General features: G+C 31.6%; 1 protein-coding gene across 4 annotated transcripts in view; it reads left to right on the top strand.

Moving 5' to 3' along the window:
* The window catches only part of ROBO1 (roundabout guidance receptor 1), a 464,510-nt gene that overhangs the window by 323,644 nt on the left and 117,242 nt on the right, over window positions 1–23,624 (top strand). For all 4 annotated transcript variants that reach the window (XM_051984356.1, XM_051984358.1, XM_051984357.1 and 1 more), the window contains exons 7-8: window positions 15,712–15,836; window positions 21,859–22,030. In XM_051984356.1, the coding sequence (XP_051840316.1) occupies window positions 15,712–15,836; window positions 21,859–22,030 (297 nt within the window). The remainder of the gene's footprint in view (window positions 1–15,711; window positions 15,837–21,858; window positions 22,031–23,624) is intronic.

Genomic DNA, 23,624 nt, shown 5'->3' with positions numbered 1-23,624 from the left:
TGGGAAAACTGGTACACTGATGCATTGTTGGTGGAATTGTGAATGAATCCAAACATTTTGGGGAGCAATGTGGAACTATGCACAAAAAGTTATCAAACTGTGAGTGCTCTTTGATCCAGTAGTGTTATCATTGGGCTTATATCCCAAAGAGATATTAAAGTATATGCAAAAATATATGTGGCATCTGTTTTCATAGTGGGTAGACACTGGAAATTGAATGGATGCCCACCATTTGGAGAATGGCTGAACAAATTGTGGTATATGAATATTATGGAATATTATTGTTCTATTCTTAATGACCAGCAGGATGAATAAAAGAGGTTTGGAGAGACATACATGAATTCATGCTAAGTGAAATGAGTAGAACCAGGAGATCATTATACACTTCATCAACAATACTACATGATAATTCTGATGGATGGGGCACTCATCTTTTCAACAGTGAGGGGAACCAAATTGGTTCCAGTTGATCTGTAATGAACACAGAACCAGCTACACTCAGAGAAACAACACTGGGAAATGAATATGGATTATTACATAACATTTCCACTCTTTCTGTTATTGTTTGCTTGAATTTTTGTTTTTTCTTCTCAGGTTATTTTTACTTTCTTTCTAAATCTGCTCTTTCTTTTGCAACAAGATAACTGCCTAAATATGTATACATATGTTGTATTTAACATGTACTTTACATATTAAACATGTATGGGACTACCTGCCATCTGTTGGAGGGGGTGGAGGGAAGGAGGGGACAAGTTGAAACAGAATTTTTTAAAGGGTTAGTGTTGAAAAATTACTCTTGCATATGTTTTGTTTATAAAACTGTATCCAAAAAAAAAAAAAAACCCACCATGAATTTCTGAGCATTGGCCATAATAAACTCCAAGAAAGGTAGAGGTTAGGATGGCTTGTTTTAGTCATCTTGGGATGGAGTCTGCTTTTAGTCTAGAGAGGGTACTTAGCTCATGTATGAAGTACATCCTCCAATGAGATAAATATTCGAATTGGGAATTCTATAGGTAGAACTACTTGATTATCTACATCTAATAATCAGAATTGGCCAGGTGGTAGGTCTTGGGTTGGTACTATGTATGAGTCGAATGTGAGGTCTTCTTAAGCCTTATATTCGTAGTTTCAGTATCATTGATTATCCATGACCTTGACTGTGAGTTAGGAGTTATAGATTTCATCTATTATGTATAAGATGAGTAGTGATGGAAGAGTAATTAGGACTAAAATGATTGTAGGTATAATTGTTCAAACTGTTTCTATCTCTTGGACATCTATAGTGCTGCTATGTATTAATTTTTGTGAATATAAGGGTAAGGACATATAGTATTAATGAAATAATTAAGAGGACAATTATTAGTGTGAGATCATGAAAATATTTGAATCCTTCTATGATAGGAGAAGTAGCATCTTGAAAGTCCAGAGTTATAGGATAAGGCATATAAGATATATAGGGTTAAACCTATAATTTGCATATGGCAAAGTTACCTAATGGCTGTTGCTAATATCTTCTTTAGAAAGTCACAAAGGTTTTGGAGTTTATTTGAAATCAAATTTTTGAGGGTTTGATTCCTTTCTTTTTTTGTTTAGTATTTAATTAATACAGGTTGTTCAAATGTGTGGTATGAGGGAGGACAGCCGTAGAGTCATTTGATATCAGTAGTAGTTAGTTTTATTGTGGAAACTTCTTGTATTGATGCCAAAGCTTCTCAGATAACAAAAATCATTAAGATGACATCTGTTAGGGAGATGAAGGAACCAATAGAAGATAAAACATTTTATGTTTGTAGGTGTCTGGGTAATCTGAATATCATTGAGGTATTCCTGAAAGACCTAAGAAATGTTGAGGAAGGAAGGTTATGTTGCCTATTATGAATATAATAGAGAAATGGATTTTTGCTCATAGGTCATTGAGTATATAGCCTGTGAAGAGTGGGAATCAATGGAGGAAGCCTCCTATGATTGAAAAGACAGCACTCTTGATAGTATATAGTGGAAATGGGCAACTACATAATATGCGTCGTGAAGGACGATGTCTAGGAATGAATTAGCAAGTATGATTCCTGTGATTCCTCCAGTCAAAAAAGGAAAAGAAAGCCTAGGACTTGTAGTATTGCCGGAGAACATTTAATATTTCCTCTGTGTAGTGTAGATAGTCAGCTAAATACTAGCTAGCAGGGTCAAAGATTGTTGTATTTAGGTTGTGGTCTGTTAAAAGCATAATACTGGATGCTAGGACTGATAGGGACAGGAGTAGTAGAACTGCTGTAATTATGATAGATAAAACAAATAGTGTAGTTTGATATTGAGATATTGCAGGAGGTTTCATATTGATGATTGTTGTAATGAAATTAATGGCTCCTAAGATAGAAGAGATCCTAGCTAGATGAAGTCAGAAAATAGTTAGAGCTAGGGATGCATGGGAGAGATTGCCTGCTAGAGCGGGGTAAACAATCCATCCTATTCCAGCACCTGTTTCAACTGTTGTGGATGCTAGAAGTAGTAGGAAAGATGGTTGGAGCAATCAAAAGCTTTTATTATTTATTTGGGGGAATGCTATATCTGGGGCTCCGATTATTAGTTGCCAAAGCCTCCTATCATAATAGGCATTATTATAAACAAAATTATTATGAAGTTATGGGCTGTGACAATAATGTTATACATTTGATCATTGCAGTTTAGAGTCTCTGACTGGTGGAATTCTGCTGGGATGAGGAGAATCAGGGCAGTATCAATTATGCCGGTTCAGGTACCAAATAGTAGGTAAAGAGTGCAGATGTCTTTGTGGTCAGTAGAAAATAATCAAGGAGTAAGGAACAGAGGTAAAATGCCTGAGCATAAGCATTGAATTGTAAATTCAAAGACAGAGACAAGATTATCTCTTTACTATTAAATTGAAGCCAAATGCCTAGGCACTTAGCTCTTAACTAAAAGTTAATGTGATAAATACCCTCCAGTTTAGAGGCACCAAAAAACCTTCTAAATAGAGCTCCTGGCCTCTCCTCCTTTTTTTTTTTTTTTTTTCCTTACAAGGCTGGGAGGCTCTGCTTGTATGCAAAGACTAGGTGATTTAATACCTGCTTAAAGCTTTGAAGGCCTTTAGTCTAGTTTGAACCTAAGCTTCATGTGGACTTTGAAGTATATATTACATTGAATTGCAAATTCAAAGAAGTAGCTTAAGTGCTGCTGGATCTTGAATGAGAATTTAGCTTAATTAAAATGCTCAATTTACATTCCAGTGATCCAAGATAAAGTTTTGTAGTTCTTAGCTATGATCCTGTAATTAATAGTGGGGTTAGAGGAAGTAGGAAGGAGGAAATGATTACGGTTGTGGGGATTAATGTGCTAGGCTTTATTGAGTTTTATAGTATCATTGTATTTTTGAGTTGTTGGTGGAATGGGAATATGGTGAGGCTAGATACATAGATAATTCTTACATAGAAGTACACTTTTAGTAGGGCTTACAGGACTATCATGATTGCTATTGAGATGTTACTGTTGGTGATAAGTTCTTGTAGAATAAATCATTTGGGTATGAGCTGGTGAGGAGAGGTAAACCTCCTAAGGACAGAAGTGTGAGGAGAATAATAATGGTTGTTGGTGTGGATTTGCTTCACAGACCACCAAGAGATTTAATTTTGGTAAGTTTGAAAAGTTTAGGAATGTGGTTAGGGGGGATGATAATGTAGATGACTAGATTTAGGATAGTTAGGGTAGGGTTGTTGTGAATGATAATTGCTGTTCAGCCTATGTGGGCAATGGATGAGTAGGCTAAGATTTTTCATAGATGGGTTTGGTTGAGTCCCCTTTATCACCTAGGATGGTGGATAGAATTGCAAGATCTTGAAGAAGAGACCTTCTAGAATTTGAAGGAGAGAAAGGTACCCACTTGTGCAAAAATGGTTTTGACAGCCCTTCTTGTCATGCAAGAAAGTGGAAACTGAGTGGATGCCTATCAGTTGAAGAATGGCTGAACATGTTATGCTATATGAAGGTTATGGAACATTATTATTATATAAGAAACGATCAGTAGGATGAATTTAGAGAAGCCTGGAGAGACTTACATGAACTGATGCTAAGTGAAATGAGCAGAACCAGGAGATCATGATATACCTCGACAAAGATAACTGTTTGAGGATGTATTCTGATGGAAGTGGATCTCTTCGATAAAGAGAGCTAATTCAGTTTCAATTGATCAAAGATGGACAGAAGCAGCTACACCCAAAGAAAGAACACTGGGAAATGAATATAAACTGCTTGCATTTTTGTTTTTCTTCCCTGGTTATTTAATGAATTCTGAATTCTTCTCCCTGTGCAACAAGAAAACTGTTCGGTTCTGCACACATATATTGTATCTAGGATATACTGTAACCTATTCAACATGTAAAGGACTGCTTGCCATCTGGGGAAGGGGGTGGAGGGAGGGAGGGGAAAAATCAGAACAGAAGTGAATGCAAGGGTTAATGCTGTAAAAAAATTACCCTGGCATGGGTTCTATCAATAAAAAGTTATTTAAAAAAAAATGAAGAGAGCCTTCTACACTCAGAGAGAGGACTGTGGGAACTGAGTGTGAATTACAATATAATATTCTCACTATTTTGTTGTTTGCTTGCATTTTGTTTTCGTACTCATTTTCTTTTGTTTTTGATCTGATTTTTCTTATGAAGCAAGATATAATGTTTACATATATTTGATTTAACATGTATATATTTTAATATATATAATATTGGATTGCTTGCTGTCTAGGGGAGGGGATGAGTGGAAGGAGGGGAATATTTGAAACACAAAGCTATGCAAGGGTTAAATGTTGAAAACTAATTGTCCATATGTTTTGACAATAAAAAGCTTTAATAAAAAAATAAAAATAGAATTGGGCAAATGTTTACTAAGGACTTTATAAGAATGTAAGAATCCATCCTACAAAATCAGTCCTCATTTGGGGAAAAAGCTCATCTGGAACAGATGTAGGAGAGTTAATTTTAGACTTATGGAACTAACTGGAAGAGTTGACTAAACAAACAAACAAACAAATAAAACAAAACAACACAAAAAAGTAGCCAGAATTTTTTAGGATATTATGAAGATCTGCTTTGAAATCCTAAGACTAGATGTAAAATAGATCTGCTGATCTCCTAAAGAAAGTGATCCCAAAAGAAATATCACATCATAGCCAAATTAAAAAAAAACTTCCAGTCCAAAGTAAAAATATTGCAAGCAGCCAGAAAGAAACACTGAAATATTTTGGAACCAGTGAAGATTACACAGTTGTTAGCCCTTGTAACACTAAAGGGTTAAAGGCCAAACATGATCCTTGTATAAGGCAAAGAATTACCAACTATGCTCTACCCAGTAAAAGTGAACATAATCCTTCAAGTGAACAAAAATGGCTATTCAGTGAAACAGAAAGTTTTCAGGCCTTCTTGGGAAGACCAGCCTTGAACCAAAAAAAAAAAAAAAAAAATTGATTTTTAATATCAAGACTGAAGAGAAGCATAAAAAGGTAAAAAAAGTTACAGTGAAGAAGAAAATGAGAGATTCAGTAGTGTGCAACTGTATCAGTTGGTGGGAATATATATTTTAACTTTTAAGAACTTTATCACTAATCCGTTTAGTTAAAAGAAGTATACATAGAGGATATGGGCATTAGGAGAATGTGAGCAGATTACATAAAAATTAAGAGGTGAGGAAGGATTACATTTGAGCATTAGGAAGGATTACATTTGAACGTTAGGAAGGGAGAAGTAGAATGGAATAAATTAACTCACATCAAGAGGTGTTAAAGAAGAGAGGAAAATGAGAGGGTGGGACTTCAGGTAAGCTCAAGCTTTTCTCTCATTACATTGGTCAAAGCGGGAATATTTTAGACACTCAGTTGGATACCAAAATCTGTGTTACTCTAAGGGGGAACGAGAGGGTGGGGATAAGAGAAGTAGGTCAGGAAGTAATAATAGGAAGGGCAGATTTGGGGAAGTTGTGATCAAAAGTAAATATTTTTGAGGGCAAAAGATTTTTTTTAAAAAAGAGAAAATTGGGCTAGAGGGAAATAAACAGTAATCATTATTGTGAATATGAATGGGATGAACTTCACAAATTAGAAACAAATTGCAACATGGATCAAAAACTGGCATATGTTGTTTACAAGAACAACACTTGAAACAGAGAGAGATATAACTTGCTCAGATTAACAGAAGAGGAAATGGGATACATTAATAACTCCATTTCAGAAAAGGAAATTAAAAAGATGTTATTAATGACCTACCTAAGAAAAACAATCTCCAGGGCCAGATGGGTTACTGAATTCTTTCAATCTTAAAAAAAAAAAAAAAAAAAAAAAAAAAAAAAAAAAGCCAAACCAGTGAATTCCAATCTTATATAAATTGTTTGGGAAAATAATTGATGCAGTCCTAGCAAATTCCTTATATGAGAAAAATATGGTTAGTATCTAAAGTAAGAAAAGATAAAATAGAGAAAGAAAGCTATAAAATAGTTTCTCTAACGAATGTTGATGCATAAATTTTAAGTAAAATTAAGTTTAAAAATGGAGAATACAGCAGTATATTTTAAGGATCATCATCCAGTGAGGTTTATCCCAGAAATGTATAACTGGTTCAATATTAGAAAAACAATCAGCGTAATTGTGACCATGTCAATGACCAAACCAACAGAAATCATGATTATCATAGTAGATGGAGAATTTTTATTTTTATTTTATTTTTTTACAAAATACAGTATCCATGCCTATTAAAAATATTAAAGAGCATTAAAATAAAGTGACCATTCCTTAACAGTGTAAGCATTTATCTAATCTGTTTAAATCTATCAGCAAACATTTAATGGAAATAAACTAGAAACCTCTCTAGTAAGATCAGGGGAGAAGTAAGAGTGCCCATTATCACCTGTATTATTCAATGTTTTATTTAAAATGTTAGTTATAAAAATAAAATATTTAATAAACTTAAAGTGGTAGTGATAAAATAAAACTATTACTCTTTTCATATGATATGATGGTATATTTAGAGAATTAAGTAAAAAGGTTCTTGAAAAATTAACAACTTTATAGCAAAGTTGCAAGATATAAAATAAATCCACATAAATTATTAGCATGTCTATATATAGCAAAGTTACAAGATATAAAATAAATCCACATAAATTATTAGCACGTCTATATATATATATATATATATATATATATATATATATATATATATATTACCAATAAGGGCTAACAAGAATTGAAAAAATAAATCTATTTAGAATATCTGTAGACAATATGAAGGGGTTTGAGTCTACCTGACAGTATGAAGGGGTTTGAGTCTACCTGCCAAGACAGCCAATTGCTTATGGATAGACAGAACCAAGATAATAAAATGACAACTTTGCCTAAATTTAATTAGGATAATATGAAGTAGACTATGAAAAAAGATTTTATAGAGCTAGAAAAAATTACAGTAAAAATCATGCAGAGGAATAAGTAGATGAGAATATCAAAGCAGTTAATGAAAAAAAAATTTAAAGGGAACTGGCATAGCAGTACCAATCTCAAATTATATTATGAAACAGAAATATTTAACACTGTTTGCTACTGGCTAAGAAATAGAATGGTACATCAGTGCTTTATATTTGGTATATAGGACATAATTATGAATGATCATAGTAACCATATTTTGATATATCCAAAGTCACCCTCTTGAATAAGAACTCATGATCTGACAAAGTTTGCTGGGGAAACAATATGGCAGAAACTAGGAACAGACAACATCCTATACCATATACCAAGAAAAGGTCAAAATAGATACATGATTTAGAAATAGTGATTCCATAAGCAAACAGGAGAACAAGGAATGTTTTACTCATCAGATTTATAGAGAAGGGAAAAATTCATAACCAAACAAGAGATAGAAAATATCATGAAATGTAAAATAGATCATTTTGATTATATTAAATTATAAAATTTTTGCAAAAGAAAACCAGTGAAGCCAATAATGAGGAAAAACCTGGGAAGCAATTTTTATAGCAAGTATCTCTGATAAAAGCTTCATTTTTCAGCTATATAGAGAATTGAGTCAAAGTTATAAGAACATAAGCCAATTCCCCAATTGATCAATGGGCAGAGCTATGAACCATCAACTTCCAGATAAAGAAGTCAGAAATATGTAGAGTGATAAAAAGAAATGTTCAAAATCACTTTTGATCAAAGAAGAGAACATTCCCTTTTATTTAATTTTAACAACTCTTGAGTCTCTTATAATTGGAAAACTAATGTTAAAAATAAAGCGTATATCACATAATTCAGAGTTCTATAAAATATGTAAAATTTCATAAATTAGTGTATAAAAGGGACTCGAATCTTGCCTAAGTCTATATAAGCTTTTAGTTTATCTCTTCTAGATCAATTTGTGTACATCCCCTTTTTAAAATGTGTTTTAAAAAAACCAAAAAATTTATAAGGAAAAAAATTCTGTAATTTCAGCAGAGCAGTCTAATCTTTACTTCTGAAGTTAGAATGTATGAACTAAATTTTTCTGGCTTTCATTTTTAAATTTGAAGTCTTTTTTTGTTAGAAGAAATGGTTGATGGATCTTTAAAAGTTAATGACAGATTTTACAACATGTAGAAATGATGTTTGTCTTCATTTAAAAAAAATTTATTTATTTTTTTAACACCATATTTTTTATGATTATTGAATTTTAAATTACTTGAATTTAATACAGTTATTGATTTGATAGATGTAATTTTGGTGTTTACTTGCTATTTTTAAAAAAATATATATTGATAATTGATGATAGTTTTTCTGATATGAAGAGGTAAGACAATATTAGCACTTTCAAGTTTTTTAACTGTAGCATCCACTCTTTTCATATTCAAATGCTTTAATGTACCTAACAGGTAATATTATTTATGCTTAACAAATTAAAATTTCAGAACTTTTCTTTGTATTTTCATGATTAGTCCCATTTCCCTTTTTTTTCTTTACAAATTTTGCATGAATCATCATTTAGTATATTGTTTAATAGCAAGTCATTTATAACATACATTTTTAAAATTGAACTTAATGATCTAGTTTCTGGGTTTAAAAATGTAAGCCATGATTCAATAGCATTATTTCTTTTAAAACAGTAATATCTTAAACTGTTATATGTCCATACCTGCCCTCTAACTTTTTCATCTCATAGAATAATGTTGTCATTGAAAACAATTTTATTTTTAATGTCATCCATTTTCATTATGTTATAGTGATAAAGATTTTAAGATTCATTTTTGTTTTTTTCCTAAATTATTTATCAAGCTCAAAATGTTAATCAGTGTTTCATTCATGGAATACCATGATTCATTTATCTTAAGTATGTATGTGTTTATTTTTTAATTTAAAATTAGAAGCATAATTAAATAGAATTCTATTACTTGTTTTGTTTCATTTTGTCATTATGTTTCTTTACTTTTATTTATTCCATTTTTTCTTTTTTTATTATAGTTGTGTCTGGTAAGTTGAAATTTTATTGGCCATCTTCTAATCACCGTCTCACTGTGACTGGAACTTCTCTTCCCCTTTCCATCCATACCCTTCCATGTCCTTCAACCAATCAACTTCCATGTTTTACTTATCCTTGGCAACAAAGACAGACTGCACAGAATAAATTCTGCTTGAAGTCTGGGTAACAGAGAGTAAAGGTAATGGGGTTGCTAACTTTTTGTCTTAATGAAATGATATGTAATCTTAATTTTTCCATTGTATTTAAAAATACATTTGTTGCTTGATTTTTAATCTAATAAAGATTTTTCTTTGAGTTGTATGTTTTTTCCCCTGATAACTGTCAGAAACAAAAATTAAAGCATTTATAATAAAATGTTTTTGCCTTGTGCCTTGTTAGAATGAAAAGTAGGTTGCCAATTGTACAGAGGCAGCTGGAGTTAAGTGACTTGCCCAGGGTCACACAGCTAAGAAGTGTTAAGTGTCTGAGATTGGATTTGAACTTAGATCCTCCTGACTTCAGGGCTGGTGCTTTATCCATTGGGCCACCCAGCTGCCCCTGCATAGTCTATAGTTTAAAAAAAAAAAAAACTGTTTATATCTTTATATTTATATCTATCATTAATGGTAATTAAAATCAAAATATAGGTATTCTATTTGTATTTATGTTCATTTCTCTGGATAAAATTAATTTTCATTTGTGCAAGAAGCCAAAACATTTTGTACCCATATTTGTGTGTATGTGTTTGCTTTTTTTCTACATATGAACCCAGTTTTGCAGGTTACGAGTTTAAGCCTCAGAAGTCAGCTGAATTATTTTTGGAAGTTACATTTATTCTTTACGAGCTCAGAAATGATCATTAACTATATTTCTACATTTCAATGCTACATATCATTTCAGAAGGTAGCTTTGTCTTTCAAGTAATCTAGCTCACTCGTTTTTCTTATCAGGTCAAAAAGTCACATATATTTTAAATATCATATAACTTTTAAAAATTTTTTTCTTAATTGTAAAATGAGTTTCTATAAATGTTCCCACTCATGTCTAAAAACACAATAAATCAGAAAGAATCTTCACTTAGTCTTTAGATTTTCTTAGAAAATTAGAACTATGGAATATGTGACTTAAAGAAATATGTTATCTTTTTAAATTACTATTTCTTTTTCCTGAGGTAGATCTTACAGTTGGTATAATATTATCATTGCCTTTTGGATCTCCCTTCAAAATGTTGTAGTCATTTCCAAGCAAATATTCTGTCAACATGGAAAACGGATTTAAAAACAAATAGGAATCCTGGCCTATTTTGAAGCATGTTTCTAAAGTTTTAGAAAGGAGACCACTATGATAACTGTATGACTAAATAATAAGGGAAAATCTATTCCATTTTCCTTCAGTCCTCAGATTTAAAAAATATTTTTTTTGAAGTCAGTAAGGTTCTCTACATTAAAATAGTGCTGTAATTTCATCCATTAGGCTGTTGACAATTTCCTTCAGGAGTTTTGCTGAAACATCTATATGCCTTTTCTTTTGTGATTGTGGTTCCAATCTTCCTGAAATATAAATATATACATCATGATCTGGTATTTTGTCACTGTCAGTACATTTAACTACTCTATGTCTGTAAGACTTAAGTAGCTCCTTATATCTATGTTGTGATGATTGTTGGTTAAGGAAGTCTCGTCATCATTAAAATCCTAGTGATCGGATTAAAGATCTATTATCTCTCTTTAACAAGATATCATATCACCCAGTCCACGCCAAAATTATGTCTACCTTTTCCATAGATGGAGCCAGTCTTCTGTTACATAAGTTTCTGCCTACTCTATCAGCTCAATACTTTTTTGGAAGTTGCACTAACTCTTTAAGGCTTCAGGTGTGCTGTTCAGTAAATCATGGAATCTGCATGCTAATTGGCACTCTAGAAAATAGCTTGTATCCTTGAAAGAATTTACATACATGCGTGCATCAATTTCTTATCATACATTTTCTGAACAATGTATTTTATCATATTCTTTTTATTTATTTTTTTTTCTGGTGAGGCAATTGGGCTTAAGTAACTTGCCCAGGGTCACATAGCTAAAGAAGTGTTAAGTTTCTGAGGTCACATTTGAACTCAGGTTCTCCTGACTTCAGGATCTGTACTCTATCCATTGCACTATCTAGTTGCCCCTATCATAGATCTAAACTGGTGTCATCCATTTGTGCCTACAGTTTTTATTTATTAGAAATCCACTGGCATCAATGGATGATTATTGTTATAAAAAGATAGATTTTTGTATCAGAAAAGAACATAGGCTAGCCAGAAATATAATTTCAAAATGCTCTTCCTTTATCTTAGTATTTCAATATCTTGCTAATATTTTATACCTCTCTGCCCTTTACTCAATAAAATTCCTAGGAAAAGCTGTCTACTGTTTCTCTCCTCTTATTCATTTTGCAGTCTAACTTCCAACTTTGCTGATGACCTTTAAACTGATACATTCAAAAACCTTTTCTTGATTCTCATTCATCTTGATCTCTCTGTAGCATTGGGCACTACCATCCTCTCTTCCTAGACTCTTTTCTTCTTTGGAATTTTGTGATCTTGATTCTTTTCCTTCTTTCTGTCTATTTCTGTTTCTTTTGTGAAATCATCCTCCATTTCCTGATATTTTAACTGTAAGTGCATTCTCCAAGACTCTATCTTAAACTTTCTCTTCTTTATGCCAATGAATTTCACAATTGTTTCTGTATAGATGATTCCCAGATATAATTATATAAATCCCAGATTTACATACAAATAATACATATATTTATATATACATATATACATATATATCCAGCCCTAGTTTCTCTCCCAAGTTTTAGTTCAACATTACTTATTGAGTGTAAATGATTTTTAAAATCATGATTCCATGAACACAGAATGCCCCAAAATAGAAGTCATCATCTTTCTCCAAAAATGTACCATTCTTCTATTATTTCCTATCTAGTATGCATCATTCTTCTTTTTATCCAAATTTGTAATCTCATCATAGTCTATGTTTTCAAATTTTGTTACTCTATCCCAAGTATTGCTTACATCTCTTTGCTCCACTCTTCCCACATGTATGCCACCTCAGCTCATATTCCCATCAATACCCACCTGGTTCATTACAATTGTCAGTGCATAGATTTCCCTGCCTTAAGTCTCTTCCCATTTTGATCTTCCCCACATAGCTAACAAAATGAGTTTTTTTGAGGTACAAGTTTTAACATGTTACTATTTTCAACAATTCCCAGTGGTTTCTTTAGTCATCAAATATCAATTTCTTTTGTCCTTTAAACTTTTCACAGTCTAGCACCAAATTTCCTTTTTTTGGCCTTATTATATACATTCTCTTTCTACACACATCCAACTGGTTAGTCAAACTGGCCTTGGTGCTGTCCTTAGACTTGGTACTCTTTATTTCCATGTTTTTGTACTATCTCTCTCCAATTCCTGGAATGTCCTCCTTCACTTTTATCTCATAGAATTTCTAGCTTTCTTCAAGATTGAATTCAAGTACCATCTTCAATTCTTGATACTTCAAAAAGATAGTGTACTCACCTATATCAAAGTCAGCTTTTTTCATAGATGTGTGTTCTCCATTGATTGACAAAAGTCAGTTAAATGGAAGTCTTTTACTTATTGTGTTTACTTTTTCAAAGTCATTTCTTATCAATTGTCTGAAACACCTAAGTATTCTCTTCTCTTTTCTAAGTTAAAAATAAAATTAATGTTCTTTGAGAACAGAAAGCATTTTACTTTCATCTTTGCATCCTCAGTGCTTAGAATAATCTTTGGCATATAAGCATTTAATAAATGCTTATTGACTTGTCCTATTCAGTTTTGCACCCACTTTATTGTTTATATGTAAAATTTATGTATTAATGAATCTACTTTAGCATTCTTCATCCTTTTGATTTTTCTGAGGTAAATTGGTAGACCAGTTTCTTTTGAGCAGACTTTCTGAACTCTTATAGGACTCAAAGCCTTGTCTGCTATAAACAGGTACATGTGTAATAATCCCCCATTACAGAGAATAATTATCCTGTGGTGGACTTTTCAACTGGACATCCTCCAAGACAGAGACAAATTTTTTTGTTTTCAAACATATCTTTCCATTTTATGTTTTGCTTGATGTTGAGCAGAATATTATTGATTAACAAAATTATTCCTCTTTGTATTTAGGAATCTTGTATTATTTTAACTTAGACAATTCATGATAGCCCCACGATGTAATCTGTTTCAGTATATTGTTTCATAATATTATTGATCAAATGCATCATTATATACTTACTAAAGTTTTTCAAGTCTTTAGTATTCTTGTTTTATCTAATCTTATTGTATATAAATGTCAAAGTAATTTACTATTCTGTGCCATAAACTGCTCAAGTGTAAACTAATTTAAAAAATTAAAAGTTGGAGTATCGGCTGGTCCCCCAATTTTGAAGTCCACGTTGTTAATCTCTATTTCCAATCTTTCTTCCTCCTTTGTATTCTGTAAATAATAGACCATTTTGGGCTATAGTCTTCAGTACATTTTTAGTCATACATTTTCTATTTTATTTTATCTCATTAGAAGGTGAAACAGCATAATATAACACGAAAGATTATTTCCTAGGAGTCCTAGATTCTAGTCCCATGTCTAACTGAGCTCTTTGAAAACAAGTCATTTAATTATTAGTATCAGAGTGAGCAGTTTGGCATAAATATGGAGACACACACACACACACATACCAGACATATGTACATATGTACACACATACATATACATGCATAAGCACCTACACATGTTTTAGTACCTCAGTGGACTTGTGATATCTTCATGTCCAGGTTTTATCACATCTATTCACAGTTCCTATTTTTGTGAATGTTTTGACACAATGTAATACAGTTCTTTTTCTAGGATTTTTCTATTTTGTAATTACCAGTTAAACACTGATCTTCCTTCTTACCATATGACTAGTACTTTTTGCTAATACATTTCTTCAGGGATTAACAACTACATTTTAATAAAACTATTCTTGACAAATTATTCTTACATAAACCTTTGCTTGACAAGAAAATTTTTCATAAGAGGAATGAATAATCACAAACACTGACCTTATTCAAGAGAGAAAACAAATTTTGTAGAATGGCAGCATTTATGGATTTGGTCTGAATGAACCTATTGTTTGATTCATTTGTTGTACTTAAGCAGTATTTAAGAGTATTTTGAGTAACTGAAACTTTTTAAAGTTAAGGGCATACAAAAATGGAAATGCCCTAAGAAAAGGAAAGTGGTTTAAAAAGACCATGTTTCATAATGTTGTTAAAATGCCAGGCTTGAAACATTGATTTTATTTTTAACTTCGACAAGAGGAGAGAATACTTAAAGTGTTTCAGATAGTTGATAAGAAATGAGTCTAAAAAAGTGCACACAATAAGTAAAAGACTTCCATTTAATTAACCTCTGTCAAACATAAAGCACAGTCTAAAAACTAGTCTACTATTTTTTTTTCCAGTAGTAGCTCAATCAGCATACCTGATGTTTTCAACTGCCATTGCTTTCAGTATAACAGATATAATTTTCTGACACTCCATTTGTTGCTAGATAAAGTGGCCATTTAAGGCTGTATAAATCAAAGCTGATAGTATTTTTAATGTCAGGATGAGCAGATGTTTCAGATTTTACTTCATTTCCATATCTTTGTTTCAAAATGCCCCTTCCTATGTGAAAGGAAACTTTTGAATACTGTATTACTTTAAATTCATTTTCATGAAATAATTGGATTTAAGATTTTAAATGGTTATAATTCACATAATAACATTTCAGAATATTTTGAGTTAGTGATTTTAGAATCTCTGTATCAGGAGCTTCTTATGTGTATGATTACGGGTTTTTCATCCTTAAGCAACTGTAATTCAGAAAAGGTAATATTTATGCTTACAAATATCTATTTAAGTATAGGTATATTTAATATATAAAGGACCAAATTTTATCTGATGAATTACTTGTTTGAATGAGAAGGTTAATTTTGGATGAACATATGGCAAAATCCTACTCCATAAGTAAATGTGTTTCTATTAAATGTATTATCTTTACCACTTAAGTTCATATCATAAATGAGAATGGTACTAAAATGTATTACATTTTGAATAACATAAGTATAGCTTTAGAAAGTTTTTTTTTTTTCAGTTGGAAACATTTTATGTGCTTTTGATTTAGAATAATTTGCTGTTTCCCTTTAGAACCTCCACACTTTATTGTGAAACCCCGTGATCAGGTTGCTGCATTGGGTCGAACTGTAACTTTCCAGTGCGAGGCAACTGGAAACCCTCAACCAGCCATTTTTTGGAGGAGAGAAGGAAGTCAGGTAAGAAGCTTTATTTTATTTTGTTTTGTTTTGTTTTTATCTCTAATCATTGTTTCTAAAGGTACTGTGAAAAAAAATGCTTCAATTCTTTAGCCTTATACCAAGGAGGTGGTAGGGCTTCTGTGTGTAGCATGTTGTTTTATTAATAAATAAACCACTTGATCAGTCAATAAATAGTTATTAAATATTTATTGCATGCTGGGAACTGTGCAAAGCTCTGTAGTTTCAAGAAGAGTCAAAACCAGCCTTTTTCTTCATGGAGCTTATATTTTTATAGGGGAAACATCATGTTAAAAAATATATATGAGGAATAGATAGAAGGTCCACCTTGACAAAAAAGACCTTAAAAGCTGGGGAATTAGAAAAATCTCCTATAAAAGGCAGCATTTGAGAGAAAACATTCCATGAATGGGGGACAGGTGGGGCAGAACAGCAGACATGAAAAATGGAGCATAATATAAGAGAAATAGCATGTAGTAGCCAATGTAGCTGGATTACAGATTTTGTGATATGAACAAGAATATAGGAAAACTTGAAAGTTCTTAGATTTAAATAATTAAGAACTTTGTATTTCTTCTTAGAGGAAACAGGTTGTTTCCATAAATTGGAGTTTATGGAGTAGGAGGTAAGTGACATGTTCAGACCTATATTTTAGAATGGTTTGCAGGAAAAAAAATGCCTGTCACATTCCTCTAAATAGGAATGGTACAAAGTCATATAAAATAGCATCTTTAAAATAATTCAGTTCATTATGATGCAGGAAAAAAGTGCCTCTGTCACATTCCTCTAAATAGGAATGGTACAAAGTCATATAAAATAGCATCTTTAAAATAATTCAATTCATTGTGATTCCTATTTCATAAATATTAACATGCTTTTCTGTTTAATTCATTGTTTTATTCAACATTCTGCTATCCAGAACTGTTAACTAGAAATTCTGCACCAAGAAAAATTGACATTTATATAATGAGCTAATTTTTAGAAAGTGCTTTGCATTGTTATATCATTTAATCTTCACAAAAATCTCTGAAATGGGTGGGTACTGTTATTCACATTTTATAGATGCAGATAAGGGGGCTGAGAGAGGTTGGTCAGGCTAACAAAGCTTCTAGGTATTTTAGCCAGCATTTGAACTCAGAAAAATTTTCTAGTAATCACATTAACTACAACACTACATTTCCTGGGCACTGAATAACACAAGTTTATGCAGTTGAAAGAGTTTAGAAACTCCATCTATATATAATCAGTTAAGTCCTCAAAGGCAATATAAAACTAATGTACCTTATATAGGCTATTTTAATTGGTAAATCAATAAACATTCATTAAATACCTTCCCTTGCCAGTCACTGTGCTAAACTGTGGGCATATAAAGATAAAAGACAAATATCTTTCTTTCAGTAAATCCACAGCATAATAGGGGAGATATTATATAAACAACTATATACAAAAAGGATATGAATGAGTGAATGAAGATAAGTATGAAATAGAGGTAGTCTCAGTGTGATGGCACTGAGATTAAGGAATACTTGGAAAGATTTATTATTATAGCTTTTTATTTACAGATTATATGCATGGATAATTTTATAACATTAGCAATTGCCAAACCTTTTGTTCTAATTTTTCCCCTCCTTCACCCAACCCTCTCCCCCAGATGGCAGGTTGATCAATACATGTTAAATATGTTAGAGTATAAATTAAATACAATATAAGTATATATGTCCAAACATTTATTTTGCTGTACAAAAAGGATTGGACTCTGAAATAGTGTACAATTAGCCTGTGAAGGAAATAAAAAATGCAGGCAGACAAAAATATAGGGATTGGGAATTCTTTGTAATGCTTCTTAGTCATCTCCCAGAGTTCTTTCCCTGGGTGTAGCTGGTTCAATTCATTACTGTTCTGTTGGAGCTGCTTTGGTTCATCTCATTGCTGAAGATGGCCAGGTCCATCAGAATTAATCATCATATAGTATTGTTGTTGAAGTGTATAATGATCTCCTGGTCCTGCTCATTTCACTCAGCATCAGTTCATGTATGTCTCTCCAGGCCTTTCTGAAATCATCCTGTTGGTCATTTCTTACTGAACAATAATATTCCATAATATTCATATACCACAATTTATTCAGCCGTTCTCCAATTGATGGCCATCCACTCAGTTTCCAGTTTCTGGCCACTATAAAGAGGACTGCCATAAACATTCTTGCACATATAGGTCTTTCTGGGAAAGATTTTTTTATACAAGGTGGAACTGTGGCTGAAACTTGAAGGAAGTCAAGACAGTGAGGCTGTTGGGATGAGGAAGAAGGAAATTCCAGACACCGGGGACAAGCAGTGAAAATTCTTGAAATCTGGAGATAGTTTTGTAAGTTAGGAACAGCATGGAATTCAATGTCACTGAATTAAACAGGATGTGTGGAAGCGTCAGAAGACTAGAAAGGTGAGAGAGGTGGGGCAAGATTATGAAAGGGTTTGTATTTTAAACAAAGGATATATTTTAACCTGAAGGTGATAGAGAACAACTGGAGATAATTAAATGGGGACTGAGAAAGTGAAGAAAGTGACATGGCAAGTGATAGTCAAACCTGTGCTCTAAAATGACTTTGATGTCTGTAGAATTACTGGAGTAGGAAAGACTTGGAACAAAGAGAGACCATTCAACAGTCTAGGCACCGGGGTTGTTTTTTTACATCTTAATACTTGTAGAATTTCTACTATAACCTTCAAAGCTTTCATTTTCTTTTCTTATCTAAAAGCAGGAAAAATATATTGTTTATAATGGATGTTTCAGTTTTTGTGAACCTACTTATAAGATGATGTTTTCTCATGAAGAACGAACAGAAAGATTGAGAATGTTTTTTCTAGTTTGTTAATGAAATTTTCCATTTGAGAGAAAATCCAAGTAGTTTACAAATCTTATATTTTGGAATATAAAAATTTTATACCGAATTGATACTATCTGGAAGATTAAAGAGAGCTTGTTCTTTATGTGTACTCTGCTGCTTATTTTCTTTAATATGTTAGTAAATACAACATGTGTTTATAGTCCAGAATTTCCATTTTATATCTGTGATCTGGGAATAAGTTGATCAAAAGATCAATTGTAACCAATATTGAAGCTTTTAGTATTCAGAATAAGATTTAAATCATGTGAGCTTACAAATTTATTTAATTTAGTTCCGTTTTCTACACAACATGGATATAAGCTTAATAAAAATTAGTAACTTGGTAATCTTGTTTGCTACTCCAACTTAAATTCATATCTTCTAATTGTTTTGATTGTTCACATTTTACATTATTTGCTCGGTGTCTTTCATTGGTTAAGAAAAACCGTCAGAAACATACAAGCGCTAATACAAATTAAAATAAAAACAAAAAACCTTTGCTACCATCTATTTGGGGCACCCCTTTACTTAATAAAAAAAAATTCAACTATATTTAATCCTGATTTTTCTATTCTGTTATCACTTAAAGTATTGTACTTTTCATTCATTCATTCAGTTTATTCTATAGATATTTTTTATATTTATATATTTACCTTCACCTCCAAATACCAAATGTCCCAGAGTTCTTAATTCAGTTTGGAGGCATTAAAGTAATAATGATTTAAAGCTTGTCTGTATATCAGTTCTTTACTCTTTCCCCTAAGGTAGTCAAACTTTGTCACAAAGAATAGAAAAAATTGGGAAAATAGTTCAGTCAAACTAATTTTCACATCAGAAGTCTTCAGAACAAGTAGGTGTGCAACACTTATCCTTCACCTTTAGAAAAAAAAAAAGAAGGGAAATACATCTTCACAGTTCCAATTCAGAGAAAATCATGATCATTATAATTACCTACTGTTTAATTTGGGTGTTTTATTTCTTTTCATTCACATTACATTATTCATTACTCAGTATGTTTATTCTTTTCCTGATTCAGCTTTCTTTTCTGCCATTTTGTGCCATTTTTCTCTATTTTCATATTTTTGTTTTACAGAAGAATAATATTTCATTTTAGTCATCTACCATAATTTGTTTAGCCATTCTTCAGATGATAATTATTAAATTCCAATTTCATACTAACACAAAAAGTGTTCCTATGCAAATTTTAGTGTATATAAAGTGACTACCTTATAAAGAATGCCTATCTTTATGATCTTGGGGGCAAAGAATGGAATGTGATATTTCCAAATGTATTTCCAGAATGGTTGCAATAATCTCTGCACACAAATGTATTAGTGTGCCTATCTTTTCACAGTTCTTCCAAAATTGACTAGTTCCATTTTTTGTTACTTTTGTCCCTTTTGATAGGTATAAGTAAAATTTGAATAAATCTAAATGATTTCTTTACTACCTATCATTTGAAATTCTTCATTTGAGAACTATTTGTTCCTATCCATTGACTACTTGACTTTTGAGAAATGTATTTATTTTTCGTCTAGATGTTTCCAACATAATACTTTTATTGCTCCCAGTTGTTATAATTCATAGTATTTGTAATAAAAATGCAGGTGATTTTTTTTTTTTTTCTGGCTGCCAGTCAGAGGTTTGTTTTTGCTCTCATTCTGTTTGACAGATTCTCTGGTTTCATTTTTTTATGGTATGTTCTTTAATCAGTTGAATAAATATTTAAATGGCTTATTTATTTCAAGTTCTTTTTGTTGGACTCTATAGGAAAAAATTTACTAAGTGCCATAAAATTAATGTCAAGAAATGAGCAAGAGAATTGAGAAGAGTCAGATAGAATTTGATTTCCATTGTGTAAGAGAGACTGTCATTATTTCTGCCTCTGTTGGGTTAGCATCATTGGTAGACCTATTATGGCTACCACTATTTAAATGTAAATTTGTGTGTATATATATGTGTTTAAGAGGGATGTCATTTGTGTGTGCTTATTTACATATATGTACATAAATAATAATTTAGTAAAATTTACTTGAAATTTGAATATATGACTTTAAATTCAAGTAAGTTTAGAGATGTTGCATATTCCCTTTTCCCCATTTCTGTTTTCGTGATCATATTTTATAATATAGCATTTTATGATCATCTCTAATTTATTATTTTGAAAATTTCTTTGATGTTTTCAAATAGCCTTTGTATGAGATAATATACTATTTTATGTATGAATCTATCCTGCTTTTATGTTGACTATCAAACATGGTATTTCAGTTTGAGAGCAGTTTGATTGCAAACTAACCATAGAGACCCATTTGCTAAGTTTTTAAAAATTTAAGCTGATGTTTATTCAAATTTGATCCATTTTAACATATGTTTTAATGTATTTAACATGTATTTAGACTACCTGACATCTAGGGGAAAGGGTGGGGGAAAGAGGATAATTTGGAACAGACTTTGCAAGGGTCAATGTTGAAAAATTACCCATGCATATGTTTTGTAAAGTAATCTTTAATAAAAAAAAGAAACAAATTTGATTCATAAGAATTTATTTTAGTGTATTACCGAAAATAGATTTTATCAGTATTTAAGGGAAGCAACAAGGTAATTGAGATTGTTGAAAACAATTATATTGGTAGAGTACTAAGATTATTTGCAATAGAGTAATAAAATGGGCATTCATTAGTGTTAGAAATATATTACTTAGACATAATGACAAACCATTAAATTATTGGCTAAGGTTTAATTATACTGGCAAGTTAAAAAAAATTAGAGTTAAGGACTTGAATTTCAATCAGTCAAATTGTTTTTGAGAGAGTGTTAACATTTCCTTCTTTTCCTTCTTACCTCCTCCAGTTGAAAATCTTATGTTCCATTAATAAATTTAGTGGAACATAACAGCATCTTCTTTTGTAGGCAGTTCTATGAAATAGCCAAACCAAACTTAGGCATCAAAGTGACATTAGTGTTTGAAAAAATATAGGTGTATATGTTTACACAGTGTGCTTATATATGTGTATATTTTTCTATATTCATAGATATAAATATTTGCTGTATTATTTAAATGTTTGAATATAAAAATATTAGAGTTTTTTAGGTCATTTAACATTATTCTTTCTTGTTCTCTCCTTAAATTATGTCTTTTAGAACCTGCTTTTTTCATACCATCCTCCACAATCTTCTAGCCGGTTTTCTGTCTCCCAAACTGGGGATCTTACTATCACAAATGTCCAGCGATCTGATGTAGGGTATTATATCTGTCAGACTTTGAATGTTGCGGGAAGCATTATCACAAAAGCCTACTTGGAAGTTACTGACGGTAAAGTAAAAAGTGGCTTATTTTAATATCTTGGAGAGTCTTGATAAAAGTCTCAGCAATATAACAGGACATATCTGTACTTATGTATTTTACTTATAATTTAATGCCAATTTTTTGTCATGATTTAGGTACAAGAATGAATAATATATTTATAGAATGTTTTAAAATCTAACATTCTTTCCAATTAACAATACTGTTCATAAACAAATATCTCATACTTTTGTCTTAACTCAAAATAAATCAGCATTTCAGGCTGGGGAAGTGAAACTAATCATTTATTTTTCTATAGTATAACTATTATCCAGTGCAATCTCTTGTGTGTGTGTGTGTGTGTGTGTGTGTGTGTGTGTGTGTGTGTGTGTGTTTGTGGTGAAAGACCAGGTGATATAAATAACATTAAAGAAAACGTGTATATGTATGTATAAAGACATACATACATACATTATACACACACAAACTTATACGGAGAGAGAGAGAAAGAGAATGTTGCTATGTGATAATCTTTATTTCTTATTTAACAGAAAATTTTCATTTTCTATTTTTCATTGATGATTGCTCAGTGTGCCTGAATACAAATTTTTAAGAGAATAGTTTGCTCACTGAGACCCAAGAGTGAGAATATTTGAAAATTTGTAATGTTCCATATTTTCCTTTTGCTTTAATTGTGGGAAAGGAATGGGTAGAACAGCATATGATAAAAGCAGCATTAAAGGAATATGTATTATATGTATATATGTATATGTGTATGTCTGCATCTACTGTCAAATTGTGGTATAAGACATTAATATGAATTTAGTAATAATGAAACTAACTCAAATCCTAAGTAAATGTACTAATTTCCTCCTTGTATGTTATGACAATGATATTGTGGGGAAACAGGAAATGTTTATATCTATACATATATGTGTGTATATAGGGAAGTTTTTTCAGTGTTATAGTTTAATATCTTGTGACTCTTTGACTTATTATTTCTTTTATTAGTGACACTGAAAAAAATATATATTGTCAATGAAGGCCAAGGGAGAAATTGGAAAGATCTGTTCACCCTTCTCACCTAAACAAATCCAAAACTGATGTTCTGCCCCTAAACAGATCCAAAACTGATGGACAAAACAGCTGAAGTAGAGGATATTAGCAGCTATAATGAATTAATGTCAGAAGCCACTACTTTTGAGTGTTGTTTGTGGATAATTTAATTATAACTATATAGACAATATCTGGAATGTTAGAGCTAAAACAATAGAAATTTCACCTACCTTTGGCAGTAGATGGAAATGTACATTGAAAATGTACATCTATACAAATGAGATGTACATTTACAAAAAGATTTCAAGCTCTTCAAAAAGTGTGTACACATTGATGAATACTTTCTAGTTAATAGTCCCTTTGGTTAATCCAGGCATTCTAAGTGCAATAAATCAGTTCCCTAATTATGTGATCTCTATTGAAGTTTTTTTAAAATGTCCTACGATGACCTGAAGATTGCTCTGTGTTTTCAAGGATCACGTTAGCAAGACACAAGCTCTAGCTATGTCAGCTGAAAGCTTTTCAATTGCCAAAATAGAAAATCTTCAGGGAAAAGTCCTGGTTATAG

This window comes from Antechinus flavipes, chromosome 3, assembly GCF_016432865.1.
Source record: "Antechinus flavipes isolate AdamAnt ecotype Samford, QLD, Australia chromosome 3, AdamAnt_v2, whole genome shotgun sequence".
Taxonomy (NCBI): Eukaryota; Metazoa; Chordata; class Mammalia; order Dasyuromorphia; family Dasyuridae; genus Antechinus; species Antechinus flavipes.
Note: the sequence above shows the minus strand (reverse complement) of the source record. Positions and strands in the feature narration are given on the sequence as shown.